This window comes from Lolium perenne, chromosome 6 (assembly GCF_019359855.2).
Source record: "Lolium perenne isolate Kyuss_39 chromosome 6, Kyuss_2.0, whole genome shotgun sequence".
NCBI classification, from domain to species: domain Eukaryota; kingdom Viridiplantae; phylum Streptophyta; class Magnoliopsida; order Poales; family Poaceae; genus Lolium; species Lolium perenne.
The window spans coordinates 63,805,427-63,825,271 of record NC_067249.2 but is presented as its reverse complement, the minus strand read 5'-3'; the positions used below and the strand labels follow the sequence as shown (position 1 = coordinate 63,825,271).

Below are 19,845 nucleotides of genomic sequence, written 5' to 3'. Positions count from 1 at the left end.
ATTCTTCCAAGACTACCCCTGGTGGTTGTTTAGCCGAACCTAAATAATTAAGAAAGAGGAGCTAATACAGGCGATGAGCATTGGTCGTGCGTGGTGCATGCAGCCCGAGGTGCAGTTATTGCACGTTGGGAAGGAGAAAACTAAAGGCATGCATGTCTGATACGTTGCAAACGTATCTATAATTTTTGATGTTTCATACTTGTTTTACACCAATTTATATATGTTTTGTTTGCACTTTGTTGCACTTTTATATATTTTCCGGCACTAACCTATTGACAAGATGCCACAGTGTCAGTTCCTTGTTTTCCGTTGTTTTGTATTTCAGAAAAGTTGTACAAGAAATATTCTCGGAATTGGACGAAACGAAAGCTGAAGTTAATATTTTACCGTAACGAAGACAAAGTCCAGAGGGGGGACGCAGAGGCGCCACAGGGCGGACAAACCATCCCATGGCACGACCAAGGGTGGGCCCGCGCCATGGCATGGTGTGGCCCCCCAGGTGTCCACCGACCTCGCTCTTCCGCCTATTTATTCATGATCTCGGGAAAAATCTAAACACCCGAGCCTCCATCCACGAAAAGTTCCGTCGTGGCCGCCATCGCAGACCCTAGCTCGGGAGGGTTCTAAAGCTCTTCCCGGCACCCTGCCGGAAGGGGTGATCATCGTCGGAGGACTCTATATCGCCATGCCCGCCTCCGAAGTGATGTGTGAGTAGTTCATCCCTGAACTATGGGTCCATAGGAGTAGCTAGATGATTGTCTTCTCCAATTTGTGCCTCATATTTAGATCTTGTGAACTCCCTATCATGATCAAGGTCATCTTATGAAATGCTACATGTAGTATTTGATGGGATCCGATGAATATTGAATACTATGTTGAGATCGATTATATACTTGTCATACGTTATTTGTGATCTTGCATCCTCTCTGTTGCTAGTAGTACTCTGGCCAAATAAATGCTTGTGACTCCAAGAGGGAGTATTTATGCTCGATAGTAGGTTCATGCCTCTAGTTTTCTGGAAGAGTGACAATAACTTCTAAGATTGTAGATGTGTTGTTGCTACTAGGGAGAAAACGACATTATTTTATCAAAGGGTAATTCTATTGTTTACTTTACACACATTGCTTAATGCGGTAATCTGTTGCTTGCAACTTAATACTGGAAGGGGTTCATACGATAATCGGAAGGTGTATTATTAGTCATAGATGCAGTTGGATTACAGTCTATGTATTATGTTGTAATGCCCAAACGAATCTCATAGTAATCATCTTGTCATGTATGGTCTTTATTCTGTCAATTGCCTAGTTGTAATTTGTTCACCCAATATGTTATTTATCTTTATGGAGATACATCTCTAGTGAACTGTGGACCCCGGTCCTTTCTTTTACACTGATACAATCATCCTACTATGTTTACTTACCGCAAGTATTGTTCTCTTTAATTCCACTGCAAACAAACATATCTTTCCATACTATACATTTAATCCTTTGTGTTCAGTAAAACCGGTGAGATTGACAACCTCACTGTAAGTTGGGGCAAATTATTTTGGTTCTGTTTTATGCAGGTGCCACGTTGATGCTGACGCTAGTAGTGCTTCATGCCACAAGTCAGCTAGCAACACATACATAAGTCGCGCTTTTCTCCTACTGGTCGATTAAATCTTGGTTTCTTACTAAGGGAAAACTTGCTACTGTGCTCATCATACCTTCCTCTCGGGGTTCCCCAACGGTGTGCTCTCTGCACTCATCAATGCCATACGGGAGAGAGGACCAAGATGACTGTTTACATTGGAAAGAAACTCTAGCAATTGAGAACCAACCTGTGGTTGGGTGGTTAGGAGGGCAGTGGCACCCCCAGCCCACCAGAGTTCAAACCCTAGATTTGACACTTTGGTGTCTCATTAAAGGCGGAATATTCTTCAATGGGAGGCGATGTTTCGGTCGACAGAGAGACGCATGTGGTGACTTCGTCAATATCAAGACCCGTCGGATGAAGTTTATTGGACGCAGTCTCTCGGAGGTGCTCATAGTGATAGGATGTGCGTGTGTGCGTTCATAAGGGTGAGTGTATGTTCTTATATGTGAAGGTCTACGTATGTACTGTGTTTCACCCAAAAAAAACTCTAGCAATTAATCTCAGCATTAATAGGGGTATGCCATTTTTCGTATTTAGGTCCATTATCGCTTCTTTGTAGTTCGTAGGAATGTCTTATTTCAAGACAAGTGAATCATGAATATACTTCCACGAAGATGGAGAATGTATTATTGAATCCTACCCACTTTATTAAAACATTAATTTAGATGTCATGATCTTTATCGTTTCACTTTTTTCCATCAACATCCTTAACAAGAACCTCTATCTCAAGAAGGTGCCACATTTGACATTACAAGCCTTGCCCCTTTGTTTTTTGGAAGTTGTATTCATAGCTACTAGGAATACATTTCAAAGCTTTATTCATCTTAACTTTGAATTCTCCGTAACTCAAAATTTACATGAATTTTAGATGACTCCCTATTTAGATTGAGTATTTGGTATTCTTTAAATGCTAACTCTAAATAATAATAACATGATAAGAGATAATTCAGACCATACAACGGAGTATGATTACAATACTTTAGTCATATCAAGACATTGATATATTTTAAACATTGTAATTTGTGGAACACATTTCACAAGTTTATATGCAGGAAACCATAACTCAAAATTTCGCCACTTTGATCAAATTGCAAATACTCATTTTTTCTTGTTAATTAATACCCTTCTTCATTTTGAAATTCCTTGATCCTGTCAAATATTTTCAGACATATGTTTCATTTAGTAAATACATGTATTCACTTAAATCAACAACGAAGTTTACAAAACAATGATATCCACTACTTTCTGAAATCCAATATATCATTATGAATGATACTCAACAATTTTAGCGCATATTCCATTTTACCAGAATAAAGTTTTATTCATAAGGAATCATTTACATGTGTCAAAATATAAAATATCTAAAGACCTTGTAATTAATCGAAATGAAGAACATAGCACCAACATGAATTACACAATAGTGGCATTATCAAGTTTGGATATTTTCTGGCATTTTAGTGTTTTATAAACATTCAATCTATCATCATCGGGATTTTAATAAGAATAAATCATTCATAACCAAATGTCAACATAAAAGGCTTTAATCATAAGAAGGACAACTGACTTGTCTCTGACTCATATGATTAATTCGCTTGCGAGATGCAAGGCATGATAATAAGGTTCACACTCATAAAGATAACAAATATTTATTCAAATCCATGTAACTACTCCAAATGATAGATGTGGAGGGAGAGTGTTGTTGGCCATCAACCATCTTGCTTGCCATCAACATGCATTGTCACCTCATCTTCTCCAAGCAACTCTCAAGCAGTAGGTTCTATTTTCCAATAAAACAGACCAAGTATCAAATACTTTGTAAACCGCAACAAGTGTTCTAAAGGATAACATTTATAACGTGTATATCATACATACCCTCTCTGTCGATGACTTCCCTGCTATTGGTTCTACTTTTAGAGTTCAAAACTCATTTAGGAATTCATGAGAGGTGAACGATTTCTCTCTCACGCGATCTTCCAAGACTCGATATTTGTAGTGGGGGGAAGCGAACACAACACCCCATCTATCCCAAGTCAGTCTGTCATCCATCAGTCCAAAACATGCACTAGGCGTCCATGAATTTCATGCATGTTCGACAAGTGACTCTCCAAGCAGGTGTTCTCTTCCAACTTAGTTGAAAGAAACTCGTCCAACCACTCATACTTCATTAAAGCATGGCGAGTAAGATAATCACCATTATCATTCTCACTCGCGGAGTTCTTGAGTCATCTCTTAGCGGTTTTCGTATCACATAGAGCATGTCATTTCTAATGAGGATCTCCCTCATGCGTTAGTACCAATTTATGAAGTTAGACCCATCAATTTAAAGTTTCTCATTACACACAAAAGGACCATAATTGATGCAAACATTGGGGTATGACATGTTCTATAAATATATTTGCAAAGACATTAAGACTTAGTTCATAAAATTATGAGTACAATTTATAATCAAATTATTAAAGAACTCCATTAAAACTATCATCCCTAAGAATGTCTTAGTGATTACATGACCCCATTCACTATACCTCCCCCGATCGTCACGACCATTGGCATAGTTGCAAGGTAGAGACCGAAGTGTTGATCACATCATCCATGTGACTCATGCTTGATATTTTAATCACCCGTGTTCCGAATCCATGTCTGTACATGCTAGGATCGCTAAATTAACCTTTCGTGTATCTGAAGTGCAACATGGCTTACACCCACCATATGCGAACAACGATATGTCTAGCACCCGATTGTCATGGCCAGCCTTATAAGGAAGAACTTTCTTGGTGGTCCATATTAAAGGGAGAATACTTTTATTGGTATTAATGTTAGGGATCATCTTATTTAAAGCTACCATTGCGGAAACTTAACACTAGCAGCTAAACAAGATGTATTAAGATATCTACATCAAATGTATTAAGCTACATGATATGGGTGTCTCATTTACACGACTAGATGTCCATCATATGCTCTGGCATGGCGCCCACTTCGTGGCGCCTACGGTTAATTGACTATCATGGTGACGGAGATGGTTTAGGTGACGTACCCTCATAGACCGAAAGCGGATAACGTTTCGCTAGAACATGGATGATGTATTCGTACTCGTCGCCGACCTCAGGGTCGAATGCAGTCATCATCGTACGATGTCAAGTGCCGCAAGTGCAACACCTCATAGTTTCGCACACATACGGTACTCAAAGACGCTCCCGTCTCCATTCCAGAAGAGGTGTGGAAGTAGATCTTCTAAATTTTGATCCCAGGAGTGCTCCCCCGTACTAGGTGGGTAGACTCCCTCTGTGCGCATCTCTTTGAGGAACCGCGTGCGGAAAAGAGAACTAGACAAAGGGGGAGGAGATGTGCCCAGCTCTCCCTTTTTCTCAAGCCAATCGTGTTTCCTCCTCCCGCCACATGCCCCACTATATATAGGGGGAAGGGGAGGGTTGGAGGCTCATGGCTATGCAATGTGGGACTAAAAGGGGGCTCTCACACTGTTACAGTGAGACAGTTGATGTAGTCAAAGCAGCCTCCGGCGATAGTGATTAGATATGATCTCACGGTCTAAGGATTAGGTTAATACGCTTTTAGCTATCGCAACGATGAATTTGTGACTTGATCGTGTTGCAATACTTATATTTGGAATGTCTATCATACCTTTCACCAATGATATAATCCCATTGCCAATTGACATATATGTCCATGGCCGGGAAACCATCTGTTGGCCACAATGAGCTAGTTCACATAAACCTTGCTAGGAACCTTGGTTTGTTTATATACCACACGTGTACCAATGTTTCCGATTGATACAATTATAGCATGACATAAAACTTTTGTGAACTATTGATAAATACTCTTTATTATTTACCTCTAGGGCACCATATCCAACATGACAAAGGATAACAATTTCAGGGCAAGTTGGTTGAGCCGCAGCCTGAGGCTTCAACGTTCAAGGAATTCCTCCATATGCATGTTGAGCTTGGCGATAACCTGATTCACTATCGTCTCCATACAGATCTGATCGAGCATCGATGGGCATTTGCGTGCCATTAGCAGAACAAGGAGTAGTTATCCCATTTTATTTTTATTTTTCTAACTATATCATTTGTTTTGATGGCATAAAGGTACAAAGCTATTTATATATATTTGATTGCAATTTTATTGTTTCCGTTGTGTTGACAATAAATCAAAATGGGACCGGCCGGACCAAAATGCATGGGCCGCTGGGGCTACGGACCCAAACGGATAACTTGCTCGGACACCCATTTTAGTGTCCGTAGCCCGACACAAACGAACCAAAAACGATTGGAAATGGTATCTGAAATGTGTCAGGTCGCTGGAGATACTTTAATACTAACTAACCTACGGGCACGGAACTAGAAAATCGCGAGTTTCGGCCTAACTAGCTGAATGCATAGTTAGGAAGAAAATTAAGTATGTTGAAATATTATAGAGTCCCTAGTTGTCGAATTTTTAACGGGTTCTATCAGATTGGTATGATATTTTCTCTTTTACATACTCATGGATACCTTTTCTTATGCCCATAATCTTCAAGATTTTTTTACCTTCGGGTAGGCGGGTAATGGATGGGTACCCATTGCCGTGGAAGAAGGAGGGAATACCGGAGTAGATGCATACAAAACAGCTAGCCGTGCTGCAATTAGCAGCGATCGACATACACAACTCCCACCTCTCCACATACGACTAGGTCTAGGAGTAGGCACCTGCCCGACCAAGTCGGTGGAGTCCGGAGCTGTTACCGCAACCCGTCGCCGCAAAAGCCATCGGTCAATCGGTGATCGGTGAACACCCGACCTAGCGCACGGGTCTCCCTTCAGATCCGTCCCATCGACCACTACTCAACAACGGTTTTGGGGACACCAAAGTGACTAAACTAAACAACCGCCGATCAAAGCTTGTGTCGGTGGGCGGCGGAGAAGACGTGGAGTCGTGGAAGCGGCACTGCATTGCTCACCTCACCTGGAGAAGAAGAACTCCATGATGATGGGAGCGAGCCGACCTGAGTCGCTCGCCAGCCGCAAACAGGCAACCGGAGAGGCCTCTGCCACTCTTTCTGGGAAGAAGAAGATGAGCAATCGCGTTCCTCTGGTGCAAGCGTCTAAGCGCCCCACCAGTCCTGGCTCGCCGCCGCCCAGTAAAGCCGATGGGAAAGCACGGTCACCCGGAGTGACCTCTGCTCCTCTTACTACGAAGAAAAAAGGGAGCAAACCGGCGGTGAACAAGGGTCGCTACAGTAAAGACGGCAGATGCCCTCTCGCGCCGAGAGACGAAGAAAGTGCACAGACGCGAGAGAAGAAGCCACCACACATCCCAGGCCCAGCTTCCAAAGAGAAGGTTCTAATAACTGGCCGTAAACAAGAACAAGCAGGGCAAACTCAACATCTCCCTGATGATCTGGACGACTGGGCCGTCACGAAACAGGCTACCGAATACCTTTGGAGATTGCCCGTTGGCGCAGCTCCCGGCGATGAAGATTTCTGGGATTACTGCGACGAGGAGCAGCTCGCTAAGCTGAATCAAAGGCTTGCCCTCTACCGCCTTAAAGATCATATGGTTTGTGCTGATTTACCTTTATATGTTTAGTCTGACAGTTCTACTCTGGTTTGTGCTGATTTTACTTTCTCGTCCTGCTATAGCTACTATCAACAGGGAAAGTGGTGGATATCGCAGAGCTTAAGGAGATGTACCCTCTGTCCAGTCTTCAGGGCCAGGGCTACTTTGAATACCTAGAGGCGAGCCTGGAATGGCACCTTCACCCTGAGCACACCAACATCGCTGGCTTGGACGACTACCAGCGGCTAGTTCTTCGCAACGATGTAGGTGCCAACACTGTGCCAATTAAGTTGATGTTCAATTTATGACAATGCAGCCAATTATTTAGTTTAACCAATGTGCATCCTGTTTTGACGAATTCTAAGCTCACAAGGGCGGTTCAGAAAAATAAAATATATGATATAGTAATTAGCATTCTGCAAGTGTGTTTCGCAGTGTGCTGAGTTACTAGCGTCCTAAATTCTGTCTGTAACAGTTTCTTTGTGACAGGGTCACTATGGAAATTATGCTTCTTACTCCCTTACATATCATACCTACCAGGCCGATCTAGATTACGTTCGGTACTATGAGGAGATGTCAGAGGAAATTAAGGTAAGCATGATGCGACGAATTGTAAACTGCTGGTCACTATGTCATCTTGGTCTGATATTGTTTTCTGTCACATGACAGTGGGTACAAGATAAAGTGGGAGTTGACGATAAACAAGTAAATAACATCCCCCAAAGGCTTTGCATCTGATTGGAGTGTCTACTGATTCTGTAGTGTCAAATGTCACACACGATAATCATTTATTTTGCTTGTGTAGTGCCGGAGATACGAGAAGAGGGCTTGCTTTCAAGCAATGAAGATTGGATCAGGGTATAAGAATCTATTCAGACATTCAGTTTTGACCGCCTACATGGTAATGCTATGCCCATTATCCCCACGCCTACCAAGTTACTTGGTGAGCATATCTGTCATGGTATTGATAGTTTTTTTACCTCTTCCAATCAGGACTATATGGATAGTGTTCAGTTTGATTTTGATAGACGTAGGGACTTCGATCGTGTCTACCTTGAGATTTGGAAGCGGATTGCTAAGGACAAGGTTAGATTCGTCTTAGTAAGCTACTGTTTCTTGGTGCTAGCTTTATAGGCCTAGTGACACTGATATTTTGTTGCTTCAAACATTGCTCAGATGGATTACGATAGCGCATTGAAGGAAATATATGAACAGAACATGTTCCCCTCGCGCATGGGTGTAATTAAACTGGAAGTTGAAAAAATGCCACCTTCCTTCCATGGTTGGATGAAAAAGAAAGTAGGCAACATGTTCAGCTTCTTTGGCATATGTTTCCACCTGACCTGATCTTTTTATCTCGCTAATTCTTGTGTATGTTTCTGTTTCCAGTATGATGCTTATGTGGCTTGCATCGATGAAAATGTAAGTAGGAGTTGTTTTGTCAGATCCAAGTCGGCTGGAATCGTTACTGATGCAACATTTGTTTATAGATTTCAGAAGAGGACTGTCATCTCTTGATCATAGGGTCCATGAAAGAAATGGTTGGTTCAATGCCTTCTTTGTTTCCTAGTGATGAAATGTACCTTTCTTTTGGGTAATTTCGTTTATATCCTACTTTTTTTAACAAGTTTATATCCAACTTAATGTTGCTGTTTTACTTTTAGTTTCCAGAACACAAGACATATTTGGATTACGTCAAAAAGAAAATAGAAGTCGCTGCACGCATTGGTTTGATTTCCAAAGGTACACACAAAACTGGCAATATATATGCATCTTTACTTTTCTATTTAATAGAATCATGCATGATGTTTCTCTAAATGTTACTCTTCCATAATTTTACTTACATGGAGCATTTTAGCTGTAGATGTCACTACACAAGGAAGTGAAGTCAACGGGGATGTTAAGCTTAAGATAGCCAACTGAGGGTGGCGATGCCATGGATAACGAATCGCTTATTGGATCAGTTCAAGTCGGTCAGATGGAAACACAGTGGCATGGTCTACTTCTGGTCGTATCCACGCATCGTACACAGAATCCACGAGCAATGTGCACACGGAGTGTAAATAGATAAGAAAGGGATCGACCGATTAGACTGCCGCAAGCAAATTTATGCAGCCACAACAAATACAGAAACATTTTACTACAGATGTACTCCATCATTTCACTTGAACAGATTGTTTAGACACAACTCTAGGTTGACCAGTTTGGCTTGGTTTCTTCTGTGGAGAGAGCATCCGTTCCTAGATGATAACACTGCTGGAAATAAATCTGAAGCTGCATAGCAGCATTAGGCACCGGTCCTGTCCACCCACCTTCCTCAAACACTAACAGGATCGAGGTTCAAGCAAGTTGCTGCCAAAACATACAACGTTTACACGCTGATCCACAAATGCTACAACCGCACATGAGCTTGGGCAAGTCCGCCGCTTGAATCCAATTAAAACGACCCGAACCTTCAAACCGGTCGTATGGATAGAAAATTGAACAGGTTAAACAAGTTATTATTTCATCTCACAAGACAAGACAAGACAAAACCAGAAACATTTTACAATCCCCCACTGTATGAGATATACCACCTACAACCGAACCAATCGCCCCAAATGAATTAGCTTACACGGATGTGGAATACATACAGACGAGACCACGACTCTAACCTTTGCCATATCTTCAGCTCCCGGAAGCCGTTGGTACTTTGAAACAGTCGATGTTGCGCAACCTCACGGCCTTCATCATCCCTCCAAAGCTGTAAAAAACACCGATTCATCAGATTAGCCAAGGAAAGCGAAATCAGAATCTTTTTGCAACACAAACCAACCGGCCTAGGAAACACTTCAGCTCATATACAACATGCCTGAAGGTAAACGTACCGGTCAACACTTTTCCTTGGCCTATCGGGTTGATCAACACTAGCTCGTGGTCTGTCAGGATTATCTACACTCTTTCTGCCTTTGTCCCTCCTATCTGTACTGCCCCTTGGCTTATCTCGACGATCTGTGCTCTTTCTATAATCTATGCTTGGCCTTGTTTTCTCCCTATGGTCTGTGCTTTTTCTTGACTCCTCTGTACCTTCAGGTCCTGTTTGGGTACTACTATCTGATGGACCAGAGCTCTCTGGAGATTCATCATTCGGGGGTGGCAGTTTCTCTATGGCTCCAACAAACTTTTTTAGATGCTTAATGTATTCTGGATATAGTTCCAAATTACAGTGATTTCCTCCTTTCACCCATAGAGGCTCATACTTTACTTTGGCGAGTTCCCACAATGCCCTCCCATGGGAGCAGTCAACAACCTCGTCAGCTGTACCCTGAAAGAAGAGATTATATTAATATCACAAAATGTGCACAAAGGTGTTAACAATTATTCAGTATCAGCTTTCTATCTTCCGCAAGAAGAGTATAGACTTTCTTTTCTTCATCTTGAATAGAATGAATAAACCATACCTCATGAGGCAAATTTACGGTTAATTTATTAAAGCAACAAGCCACAGTTAATACAAAATTAAATTCATGGTGAAGCTGTGCCTGCTAATGGAATATCTATCACATGTTTACAGAGTATGCTATATCTATTGTTGTTTTTTTTTCTCGCAGTGAACCTGGAGATCCTAGAAAGCACTAGCATTATATAGACTTTGGCCAGAAAGACACTGATAGCCCTATACTCATTCAAATAAGCGATAACAGCATATTAAAAGTCAAAACTCTTGTCATTCCCAAAGGCATCAACTGAATGACTAGCGTTGCACTGTGCCACAAGACTATTATGTGATTAAACCTAGACATCTTCAATAATTACACCTGCTTAAAATTTCCACCACTCGTGCCTAATCACCATAATACAAGTTCACCTAGGTAACATTACCAGAACGCAAACGTGTGCCCACACACACACACGAACAGACAAGCAAGCACATGAGTACACTATGGAAATTGTCAAGAAAGGGGAAAACATATATGTCATGATTCATGAACACAAAGTCAAAACTATATATAGGATTAAGGAGGAAAGGACACTTACATGAATTACTAGAACAGGACATCTGACTAATGGAATTTTGTCGATGTTCTGCAGGTACAAGACAAGATCAGATGCAGGTAAATACAAAAAAGGTCTGAAGAAATGCAAATTGATTACCTTATATATGTCAAACCAGTATGTATGTTTTACAGGATACATCACTCTTAAGCCAGACAAAATTGGGCTATGTACAACAACTGCTCTTAAACGAGGCAAACGTGAGGCCAAATCCAAAGTAGGACCACTGCCCACTGACTGGCCATAAAGAATGATATTTTCCTCAGCGGCTGCATAGGTTTCTATGAGACATCTGTAAACAGCCTCTATATCAGCATATGTGTTTTGCTCACTGGGCTGCAGTATTAGATAAAAATTAATGATTAGTACTATGCAAATTGAGGAGAATAAAAGCGAAAGAAAGACGGAAATGCGTACCTTTCCAGAAGATTGCCCGTAACCAGAGTAGTCATAGCTGCCAAAAAAGAAAGAAAACATATTAGTTTTTCCCAAACTGGTCCTAGAAGACGTGAGAGAGGTTCATCAGTGATTTGGCTTCATTTCATACAAATTGTTAACTGTGAATTACAAAACATTCAAGGCGCTATTACCACAGAACAAACAATGAGTGGCTGCAACACTCAGCCATGTAAACTGGCTAGGAAAAAAACTGTAGGAACTGCATAACTTCACTGCAGCATAAGATGACAGGTGCAATCTAATGATTCATATATCTTGAAAAGTTAGTCATCATTTTCAGGAGAGAGAGAGAGAGAGAGAGAGAGAGAGAGAGAGAGAGAGAGAGTAACTAAAGCAGGCATTCTTAAGTTTCGTCATAAAGAACTCAACATATTAATGTGGACATGGATCAGTGTAGGCTTATGATAAGTGTTGGAGGTCCGTCTACCGAGTTTCCATTTTTGTCACCCTAATATGTTTCACTTTCGTGGACAACTGAAACAGAAAATAGCATAACTGTGGCATTAACATAAGGCTCTGTACCACTACTATAATTAGTAAGGGAGGCCGCAGACTGCATAGGTCATTTATGGCCTTTACAATTATAGAACACTGAGTTGGGGGCGACTGGTTCGTCCACACTACCCACGTTTCCAGCAAAGCTCTAACAAAAACAGCACTACAGTAACTTCAATACGATGAAATCTTCCTAACAAATTAACTTAATTATGAGGAAGATCTCCATTCAAAACTAACCTACCTCACAAAATCTCCAACTCAAATGGAGTGTGACACAGATTGCAAAGAAGCTCAGCCCAACATGGCTGAGGAGGCAAGGGGTCTGCATAAGGCTGTACACCAAGCACAAATACGGAAGAGCTAAGCGGATGGGAGCCAACAATTTCACGTGCTGTGATAATATGATTTGTTTAGCTATGCAAGCACGGGTATTTAGCCACATACACTCAACATTTTTACAACATCTTGCACCAAAATCACTGGCCACATAAAGGACAAAATTAGGTTCAAAGGACAGACCTATACCGCAAAGATAAACTACAAATGATTATGTTATAACCATGCTAGGAAACAAACAAAACGCTCGAGTTTAATAAAACCAGTGAAGGACAGCCAGTCACTCCTAAGCACAGAATTTTAAATTTGCTACAGGTTCTAGATCAACTGAACAAATCAACAGTTGTCCCATCAGCAACTCAACCTCCCATCCATCAAAAGCCATTAGACGAAACGTACCTAGCTTGATATACTTCATCCATTTCAGAGGAAAAGCAATGGGCATCGACAAAAGAGGAGAAAATTGAATGCCAAAAACAAAGATTTGCAAAGCGATTGCAAAGGTTACGCCAGGAAGATGACAACCTTATTTTGGTATTCACGCTTTTTGAGAGCTGTGGAGGGACATGTGTGCTCGTGTAATAATTTAGTGAAAAGCTTCATTAAGTATTTCTGTATCTGTTTCACACTTATCCTAAATGGTAGGAGCAGTATTTAACACCTAATTTGAGCAAGTATAACCAAACCCTAACCAAAAATAGTAACTAACTAACAAAACAAGGCCTTCGACCACTTCCATAAAGTCAAATGAATCATCCAATCACAAACAGGCACTCCAACCCAAAGATCCTTGTTGCTACCCAAGATCGAACGAATTCCAGCGGCCACTTAAAGCAGGTATGCCCAGGAATCTACAGCAATCTCACAATCAGCAGCCTATTCTGATCATAGACACCTATCAGCACAGTGATAAATACTGCATACAGTATGCAACCAGCACCAGCATACATACGTTCAAGGATGAACAATTCAATCAAACCGAACAAGCCGCGGACAGATTAGCAACTGGTCTAATTTAGACTAGAGCTAGCGAATCCGACGCCAACGAGCACCGTTCCAACATTAGCGCAGCTTTCGTGCCCACATAGCAAAAGCTCAGCCCGAATACCCGATCACGCAATACCTGCACAAAAGTTCGCATCTTTCATCTAATCTAGGAAGCAGCCATCCTACCGACCCGCTAAAAATCGCAACTTTGATCCACGGTGCGGGAGATCCAGGATTAAATCGAGCGGCAGAGCAAGACGCGCGCCCAATCTAAAGCAATCCGATCCAGCGGGCGAGCGTACCCGATGAGGTTGACGTTGAGGTGCGCGCTGAGCTCGACGAAGAGCTCGTACATCTGGCCGAGGTCGGCGGCGTTGCCGTGGGAGTAGAGCAGCGTGAGCTTGGCGCCCGCCTGGCGGACGTACATGGCGACCACATCCGTGCCCCGCTTGGTGCGCAGGCGGCGCGCCTCCACGTTGGCCCTCCGCGGCACCCCCGTGAGCTCCACCACCGCGCTCCCCTCCTTGCCCGCCGCCCCGGCGTCCGGTGCCGGTGGCAGGGGCTCGGCGCCGTAGGACGGCGGGTTGGGCGGGAAGAAGGCGAAGCGGGCCGCGACCGTCGAGGTGACGCCGCCCATCCGCGCGAGGGGGGAGCTTAGGGCTGCGGTTTGGGAAGAGGATGTGGAGGAGGATGAGGAGGAGGCGGGGTGGGGGAGGAAGACGACGACGACGACGGGAGGGGCGTTTCCGTTGCGCTGGAAGGGAAGGGAAAGGGGAGGAGGCTGCTGCTGATTTTGTGGTTTTGGTGGTTAAGCTCTCGTGGTTTTGCACAACAGGGATTCATTACTGGCCTCAGTAGACACTCGTTACTCAAAGTTACAAGTGATTTTCCAACAAATCATGGTATTATCTTAGCGTGATCCTTAATTATTTAGCTAGAAGGAGAGATAATAAGTTTAATAAAAATGTACTCCCTTCCATAAATAGATGGATGCCAAAGATTTGTCCAAATTCGAATGTATCTACACTAAATTATGGCTAGATACATTCATATTTAGATAAACTTTTGGTATCTATTTATGGACAGAGGTAGTACTACTCCCTCCATCCATAAAAATATGTAGTACTCCCTCCGTGCATAAATATAAGACGTTTTAGGTACTTTTAAAATAGACAAGATATAAACTAAAGTGAGTGAAAAAAAAATGCCCCAACATCTTACATATCTAAACAGATGGAGTACTATTCATGATTTTCTAATGCATAGACGTCTCCTCTTAGTCACATTTTTCTTTTATAATTTTAAGATCATGGAAATATATATTGCCAGAGATAAACGCTTAGGGACGGTTCTTATGTATAACATGTCTTCTCTAGGTGATGTGGTAGGTATATATACAAGAGAAAACAATCTTATTTGGTCCGTTTCAAATTAAGTGTGGCATATTTATCTAGATTCATACGTATCTACATACTAAACAAAATTTGGCGGAAATGCTAAGAAACAAAATCCTTCGAGAAAGCCTAGAAGGCCTTGTCGACCATAGTGCTTATGAGAAAAATCTGCATCCTATATAGTAATGTTTTATCACAAAGATGAAAAATATTAAAATTTGTATTGCTCTAAAATTGCAAATTTAGTTATGACGAGCAATTCGCATGAGCCTGACTAAGCAGGGCACTGAAAAGCCCGGCCATCGGTTCATGCATAGGTTTATGGATTGGACACATAAATATAACACCACTTTGTTTCAAATTAGTTGATGCAGTTTTTTCTTTCAAAATGAGCGAACATAAACACTAAAAGGCGTCTTGATATGTATTATCTAGACCAAATCTGACCAAAGATGAGTCAATAATTTGGAATACAGGAAGTATCATTTGTACTTGTCTTGTAAATATTTTTTTTAGAAACACAGTACAAACGCAGACGCTCACAAACACGCGCATACACTCACCGCTATGAACGCACACATGCACTCTCTACCCCTATGAGCACTTCCGAAAGATTGAGCCGGTGGATTGAATCTTAAAATTGATGAAGTCACCGTATGCGCATAAATACTTTTATTATATGCACTATACTTATATTATGTATGGATAAATAAAGTCAAAACAAGCCGTATAGTTTAAGACGGAGAGAATGTCTATGCAATGACTCTCGCTAACAAACATCACCAACCAGCAAACCGCTCCTATATTTAGCACCATACGAGATATCTAAATTTAATTATTCAAACCAAAACAATAAATATAACCTCCGTTATTATGTGCTGTATCTAGACAGAGTTGAGTTTCCTTTTTTCCAAACGGAGAGAGTATGTTGGTTCCATTCATGCGAACGACAATCTCTCTTTCAACCAAAAAAGAAAACAAAGACAAAAAAGAAATGAGCAGCAGAGGGAGGCCGACACAATCTGCTAACGCAATTATGGAAAGGTCGAGGGGCCAATCCAGCAACAACCTCAGAGGAGATGCGCTGGATAGGATGGGGAAGGCAGCTTCGAGCCATGGCTGTGGTGGGGACGCCATTATTTCCGGCCAGGGAGATGCCTACCTTCGCACACCACTAAACCGTAACCCTACCGTCAACTGGATTCCATCCCTGCCTCTGACGAACGGGGCCAAGATTGTGCATGGTCCCAGGGTCAGGGTTGTTAAGAGCACAGCGTTGGAGTATATGAGAGTTGACTTGACGAGCGACATTAGTTTTCCACGAAAATTGAAGTACATGAGTCGTTTTCGTGCTGTTATTTATAACTTCTCCAACGGGCAAGTGTCGTTGTACAAGAAAGGTCTCGTCTGCTTGTGAAGAAGCTGATGTAGCATTTGCTTAATTTAGTACATTTCGACTTGACATTTGAGCAGACGAGACAAGGCCAAATCAACGAAAATGAAAGCTTTCTCGCCCCAAATTGGTCCCTGGCTCAGGTTTTATTTTCCTGACCGGTGCTTGAGGTGCTGATTTGGCTATCGTTCATGTTGTTTTGTTCCATCCAATCCTTGCCGTCATTTTGCAATTATCGACCTCGGCGACAGTAGAATATACGAGTAAACTCCTCTTAAGCTTGGACGGCAAATTAAGGTTGCTTCCTCTGATTGGCTCGAGGCTTTGACCAGTCGAATTTACGACATCCCCGCTACAAGATTTGAGAATTGTAAATCAAACTCTTGAACGAAAATACTAAAGATAAAGATTTGGTCACTTGTTCTAATGATAACACCAACTATACACAAAATTAGGAGTCCGAGGCTGGTTACAACGTCGACAAGGACAAAACGTGCAAGTGAAAGGCGGTCGCAAACTGCAATGATAATGGTGCCAAGTTGCATGTGGAAACGCTCCGGAACAAGAAAATTTCAATGGCACAGGCTTCAGCTCCACTGTCACCACATGCCATTGACCAGCCCGTACGATCTGTTCCAAGAATTGAAAATTTGCGGGAATCTTTGTAGGATGTGCACCGGAGAATGACACGCCTGTCCAACCATCACAGCTGCACAACGGAGGCCGATCCATTGCACAATAGTTTAGGTGGGGTTGCATGATTAGGTTCTGCAAGTATAATCAGATCCATTAGTTTCCTGACATTCATCTCAGGAAGGACATGTGGGAAATAATCTGATAGTGCTGTCTATTTTTCACTGTGGTAACAACAATACCTGAAAGTAACCGAAATGCCAAAGCAACACACAACTTGGCTATTCAATTCCACTACAACAATTACAACAATGGTGGAAACATTAGGACTACAGTGTGAGCATTCCATGCACATGTATCTGGTTACTACAGATATGCTCAATTATTGTTGCAAAAAGAAAACAAAAAGATTTACAACATGCTTCTAGATGAATCATTGCGTAGAAGCAATGTGATAAGCAGACTTCACTTTCTTTTCCAACACGGAGACATGCTTATCGAGCATGGACACCACCGCCTCAAACTCAGTCACCTGATGGTCTATCGCGTCAATCTGGGACGTGTACTCCTCAAACCCTTGGTTTTTCTCATTCAGTTGCTCCACGAAGACTCTCAGACCAGATGCAACGTCTCCATAGCTATTGTATTCCTCTGCCACACGTTGATTCATCTTTTCGAGTAGTGCTAGCTGGCTGTTAGTTCCCTGAAAACAGTGCAACGTCTTAAAAGAAAAACAACTGCTAACAAAAAACAAATGTTGATCAGTAACCCCTACAGTAAGCATTAGCGAGGTAGAGCTAACCTTTCAGAAAATTAAACCTGCAATGTATTAGTACTTAAGATTCAGACTAAGTAGAAGTTAATCGTCTCTTCACTTTTGCACAACGTAAATGGTTTGGTGAAGTTATTATCTACAGTATGTTTCATTACTTTTAGCTACCACAGCCCCTTTCTGCCAAAACTCAAAGTACAGCATTTATTATTCAAATCATGATAACACTTTGTTGCCAAATCCAAATGTGAAATAATCCATTTACTTCAGAGGTACAGTACCAAAAAGCTGCATGGTACGCCACATAGCACAAAACAGCAGGTGAATCGCCTCCATTTTATGGAAAGGTCACTTAATGTCATTGATCTTATTTTTCTTCTTTTGATCCAGTATATAAAAGAAGAGCAAAGCAAATGCTATGTGGCTTATGAGGCCAATTTGAATACATGTACTACTTGCGCAGCCATACCATTGACATGATAAATGAAACCACATTTATTTCTTTAGATCTGGGACCTTTGGAGGCATGAATCCGTATGCAAAGTCAGATCTTCGGTAAGTATTTGTGCCCTTTGGAAGATTTAGAAGAGAAGAAATGCCAGTGTCCAGAAATGAAAATGAGCCCATCTCCAGGGTTTTCCGTTGATGCGCAGATGACCTTTCTCTTGGACTCATCGATGCTCCAACGTTCGTAGCAGGGCTCTTCTTCAGGGTTTGGGCGGTCATGTTTGTGTACCTTGCATCCCCGGTATAAATTTTTGTACAGGTCCTATTGTAATATTTAGGTATTTCTTCAGTGTTTTCTTATGACTAGCAGCTTTGTTTTCGGTCGTTTCTCGATTGTTTCTTTTTTTAGCTATAGCTCCCTCCTTTTCTTTATTGTTGGATCTTAAACTTGTAGAGAACTTTGTCTCCCATTGTGGTTTTTGAAAAAATGGTTCAGTCTGGCTTTTAGCCTACCATAGATTCCTCAAAAAAAAAAAATTTAAGTTCCAAGCTACAAATACATTATGCATTTTTAGAACTGAAGAAGTATTCAGTCTCTCAAAAAGCAAAGAAACCAAGTACAGACCACATAGCGTGGGCTCCAAATGCTGAACACAGAACCAGTTGAAATCACCATACAGCCAACCAAATTTTGCACCTTCAAGCATTAATGAGAAATAATTCTGAAGTGTTGCATAGCTATTAGTGGTGCCAAAAGAATGGGGGTATTCATCCAGGGCTACAAATTCACTGACAGAAAAGCCACTTCAACACTACCTGATCAGTGATTGCTCGCCTTCAATATGGGTTTGGCGTGGCTACCTGTTCATACAATCGTTAACGAATCCCCGTGATCATATCAAATCCAGAAAATACCTAGATAATCCGTGCACCAACCACCAATCAGATCCCACCTTCGCTGAAACAAAGTGGGCTGAAACCTGAACGAGCCAACAACGAAGGGTTCTACACTATGGTTATGGCATGGTTCTATCGCGTTGGCTGGTCAAATCAGAAGTAGGGAACTGGCCATGTGCATCTCTGAATCGAATTCGCTCGTCTTCTAAGTTGAATCGTGCAAACTAGAGCCGCAATCGGCGAACTATGTGCCGGAAACGGAGAGGGGGCGGCGAACGGACCTGGAGCTCGCCGCGGACCATGAGGGAGACGTTGGTGAAGAGCTCGGCCAGCGAATCCGCGAGCTCATCTCTCTTCCCCGTCGCCACCGCCGCCTCCTTCGCCGGGGCCGCCATCGCCGACGCTTCCTCCAGCGGCTGTGTGCCTGTGTCGGAGGGGAACCTGGCTTGGGCTTGTCCGTTTGTGGACCTCTGTTTGGAGGTGAACAAAGTCCAGCTTGCTGGGCCGCACAACGCGGGCGCAATCTCAAAAGGCCAGCGCGTGTCTAAGGCAGAGTAAGTCGACAAATGACAGCAACACACAATAAGAGCATCACTAGCAAAACACAATAAGCCTACCTGTGAAACAAACGTGCAAATGAAAATAACTGATGCATGGTTTATAGTTTTACATCACATAATCATCATCTGCTCCTTCTACTCGGCACCACCACCAAAAATTTGAACCTTTGCACCACCACCAAGAACGCATGCGAACATCAAGCACCGGTGGAGTTGTCTACACCTCCATCGCCACCACCACTCATC

At 42.3% G+C, this 19,845-nt stretch overlaps 3 protein-coding genes across 3 annotated transcripts; 1 reads left to right on the top strand and 2 right to left on the bottom strand.

Moving 5' to 3' along the window:
* The first annotated feature begins 7,668 nt into the window (after positions 1-7,668).
* Positions 7,669-9,111, top strand: LOC127310543 (uncharacterized). Its single transcript, XM_071822169.1, has 8 exons — positions 7,669-7,893; positions 7,994-8,089; positions 8,182-8,274; positions 8,365-8,487; positions 8,578-8,610; positions 8,679-8,729; positions 8,853-8,931; positions 9,047-9,111. Exons 2-8 carry the CDS (start codon positions 8,030-8,032, stop codon positions 9,109-9,111), a joined length of 504 nt encoding a protein of 167 aa, XP_071678270.1. The 5' UTR covers positions 7,669-7,893; positions 7,994-8,029.
* A 557-nt stretch (positions 9,112-9,668) lies between these two features.
* On the bottom strand, positions 9,669-14,273 carry LOC127308199 (uncharacterized). The gene is made up of 6 exons (XM_051338954.1): positions 13,806-14,273; positions 11,641-11,677; positions 11,323-11,559; positions 11,206-11,253; positions 10,056-10,492; positions 9,669-9,931 (listed from the first exon to the last, which is right to left on the bottom strand). Exons 1-6 carry the CDS (start codon positions 14,138-14,140, stop codon positions 9,856-9,858), a joined length of 1,170 nt encoding a protein of 389 aa, XP_051194914.1. The 5' UTR covers positions 14,141-14,273; the 3' UTR covers positions 9,669-9,855.
* A 2,847-nt stretch (positions 14,274-17,120) lies between these two features.
* LOC127308198 (biogenesis of lysosome-related organelles complex 1 subunit 2) lies at positions 17,121-19,522 on the bottom strand. The gene is made up of 2 exons (XM_051338953.2): positions 19,321-19,522; positions 17,121-17,626 (listed from the first exon to the last, which is right to left on the bottom strand). The coding sequence occupies exons 1-2, from the start codon at positions 19,432-19,434 to the stop codon at positions 17,357-17,359; spliced, it is 384 nt and encodes a 127-aa protein (XP_051194913.1). The 5' UTR covers positions 19,435-19,522; the 3' UTR covers positions 17,121-17,356.
* Positions 19,523-19,845: the final 323 nt, after the last annotated feature.

Coding starts and splice junctions, on each gene's coding strand:
- LOC127310543 (XM_071822169.1), top strand. CDS start 8,030: ATGAAGATTGGATCAGGGTATAAGAATCTATTCAGACATTCAGTTTTG. Junction 8,090..8,181: donor CAGTTTTGACCGCCTACATG/GTAATGCTATGC, acceptor TCTTCCAATCAG/GACTATATGGATAGTGTTCA. Junction 8,488..8,577: donor ATGGTTGGATGAAAAAGAAA/GTAGGCAACATG, acceptor TTCTGTTTCCAG/TATGATGCTTATGTGGCTTG.
- LOC127308199 (XM_051338954.1), bottom strand. CDS start 14,140: ATGGGCGGCGTCACCTCGACGGTCGCGGCCCGCTTCGCCTTCTTCCCG. Junction 11,678..13,805: donor CTCAACGTCAACCTCATCGG/GTACGCTCGCCC, acceptor CTTTTTTGGCAG/CTATGACTACTCTGGTTACG. Junction 11,254..11,322: donor ACTGGTTTGACATATATAAG/GTAATCAATTTG, acceptor TTGTACCTGCAG/AACATCGACAAAATTCCATT.
- LOC127308198 (XM_051338953.2), bottom strand. CDS start 19,434: ATGGCGGCCCCGGCGAAGGAGGCGGCGGTGGCGACGGGGAAGAGAGAT. Junction 17,627..19,320: donor TGGTCCGCGGCGAGCTCCAG/GTCCGTTCGCCG, acceptor CACTGTTTTCAG/GGAACTAACAGCCAGCTAGC.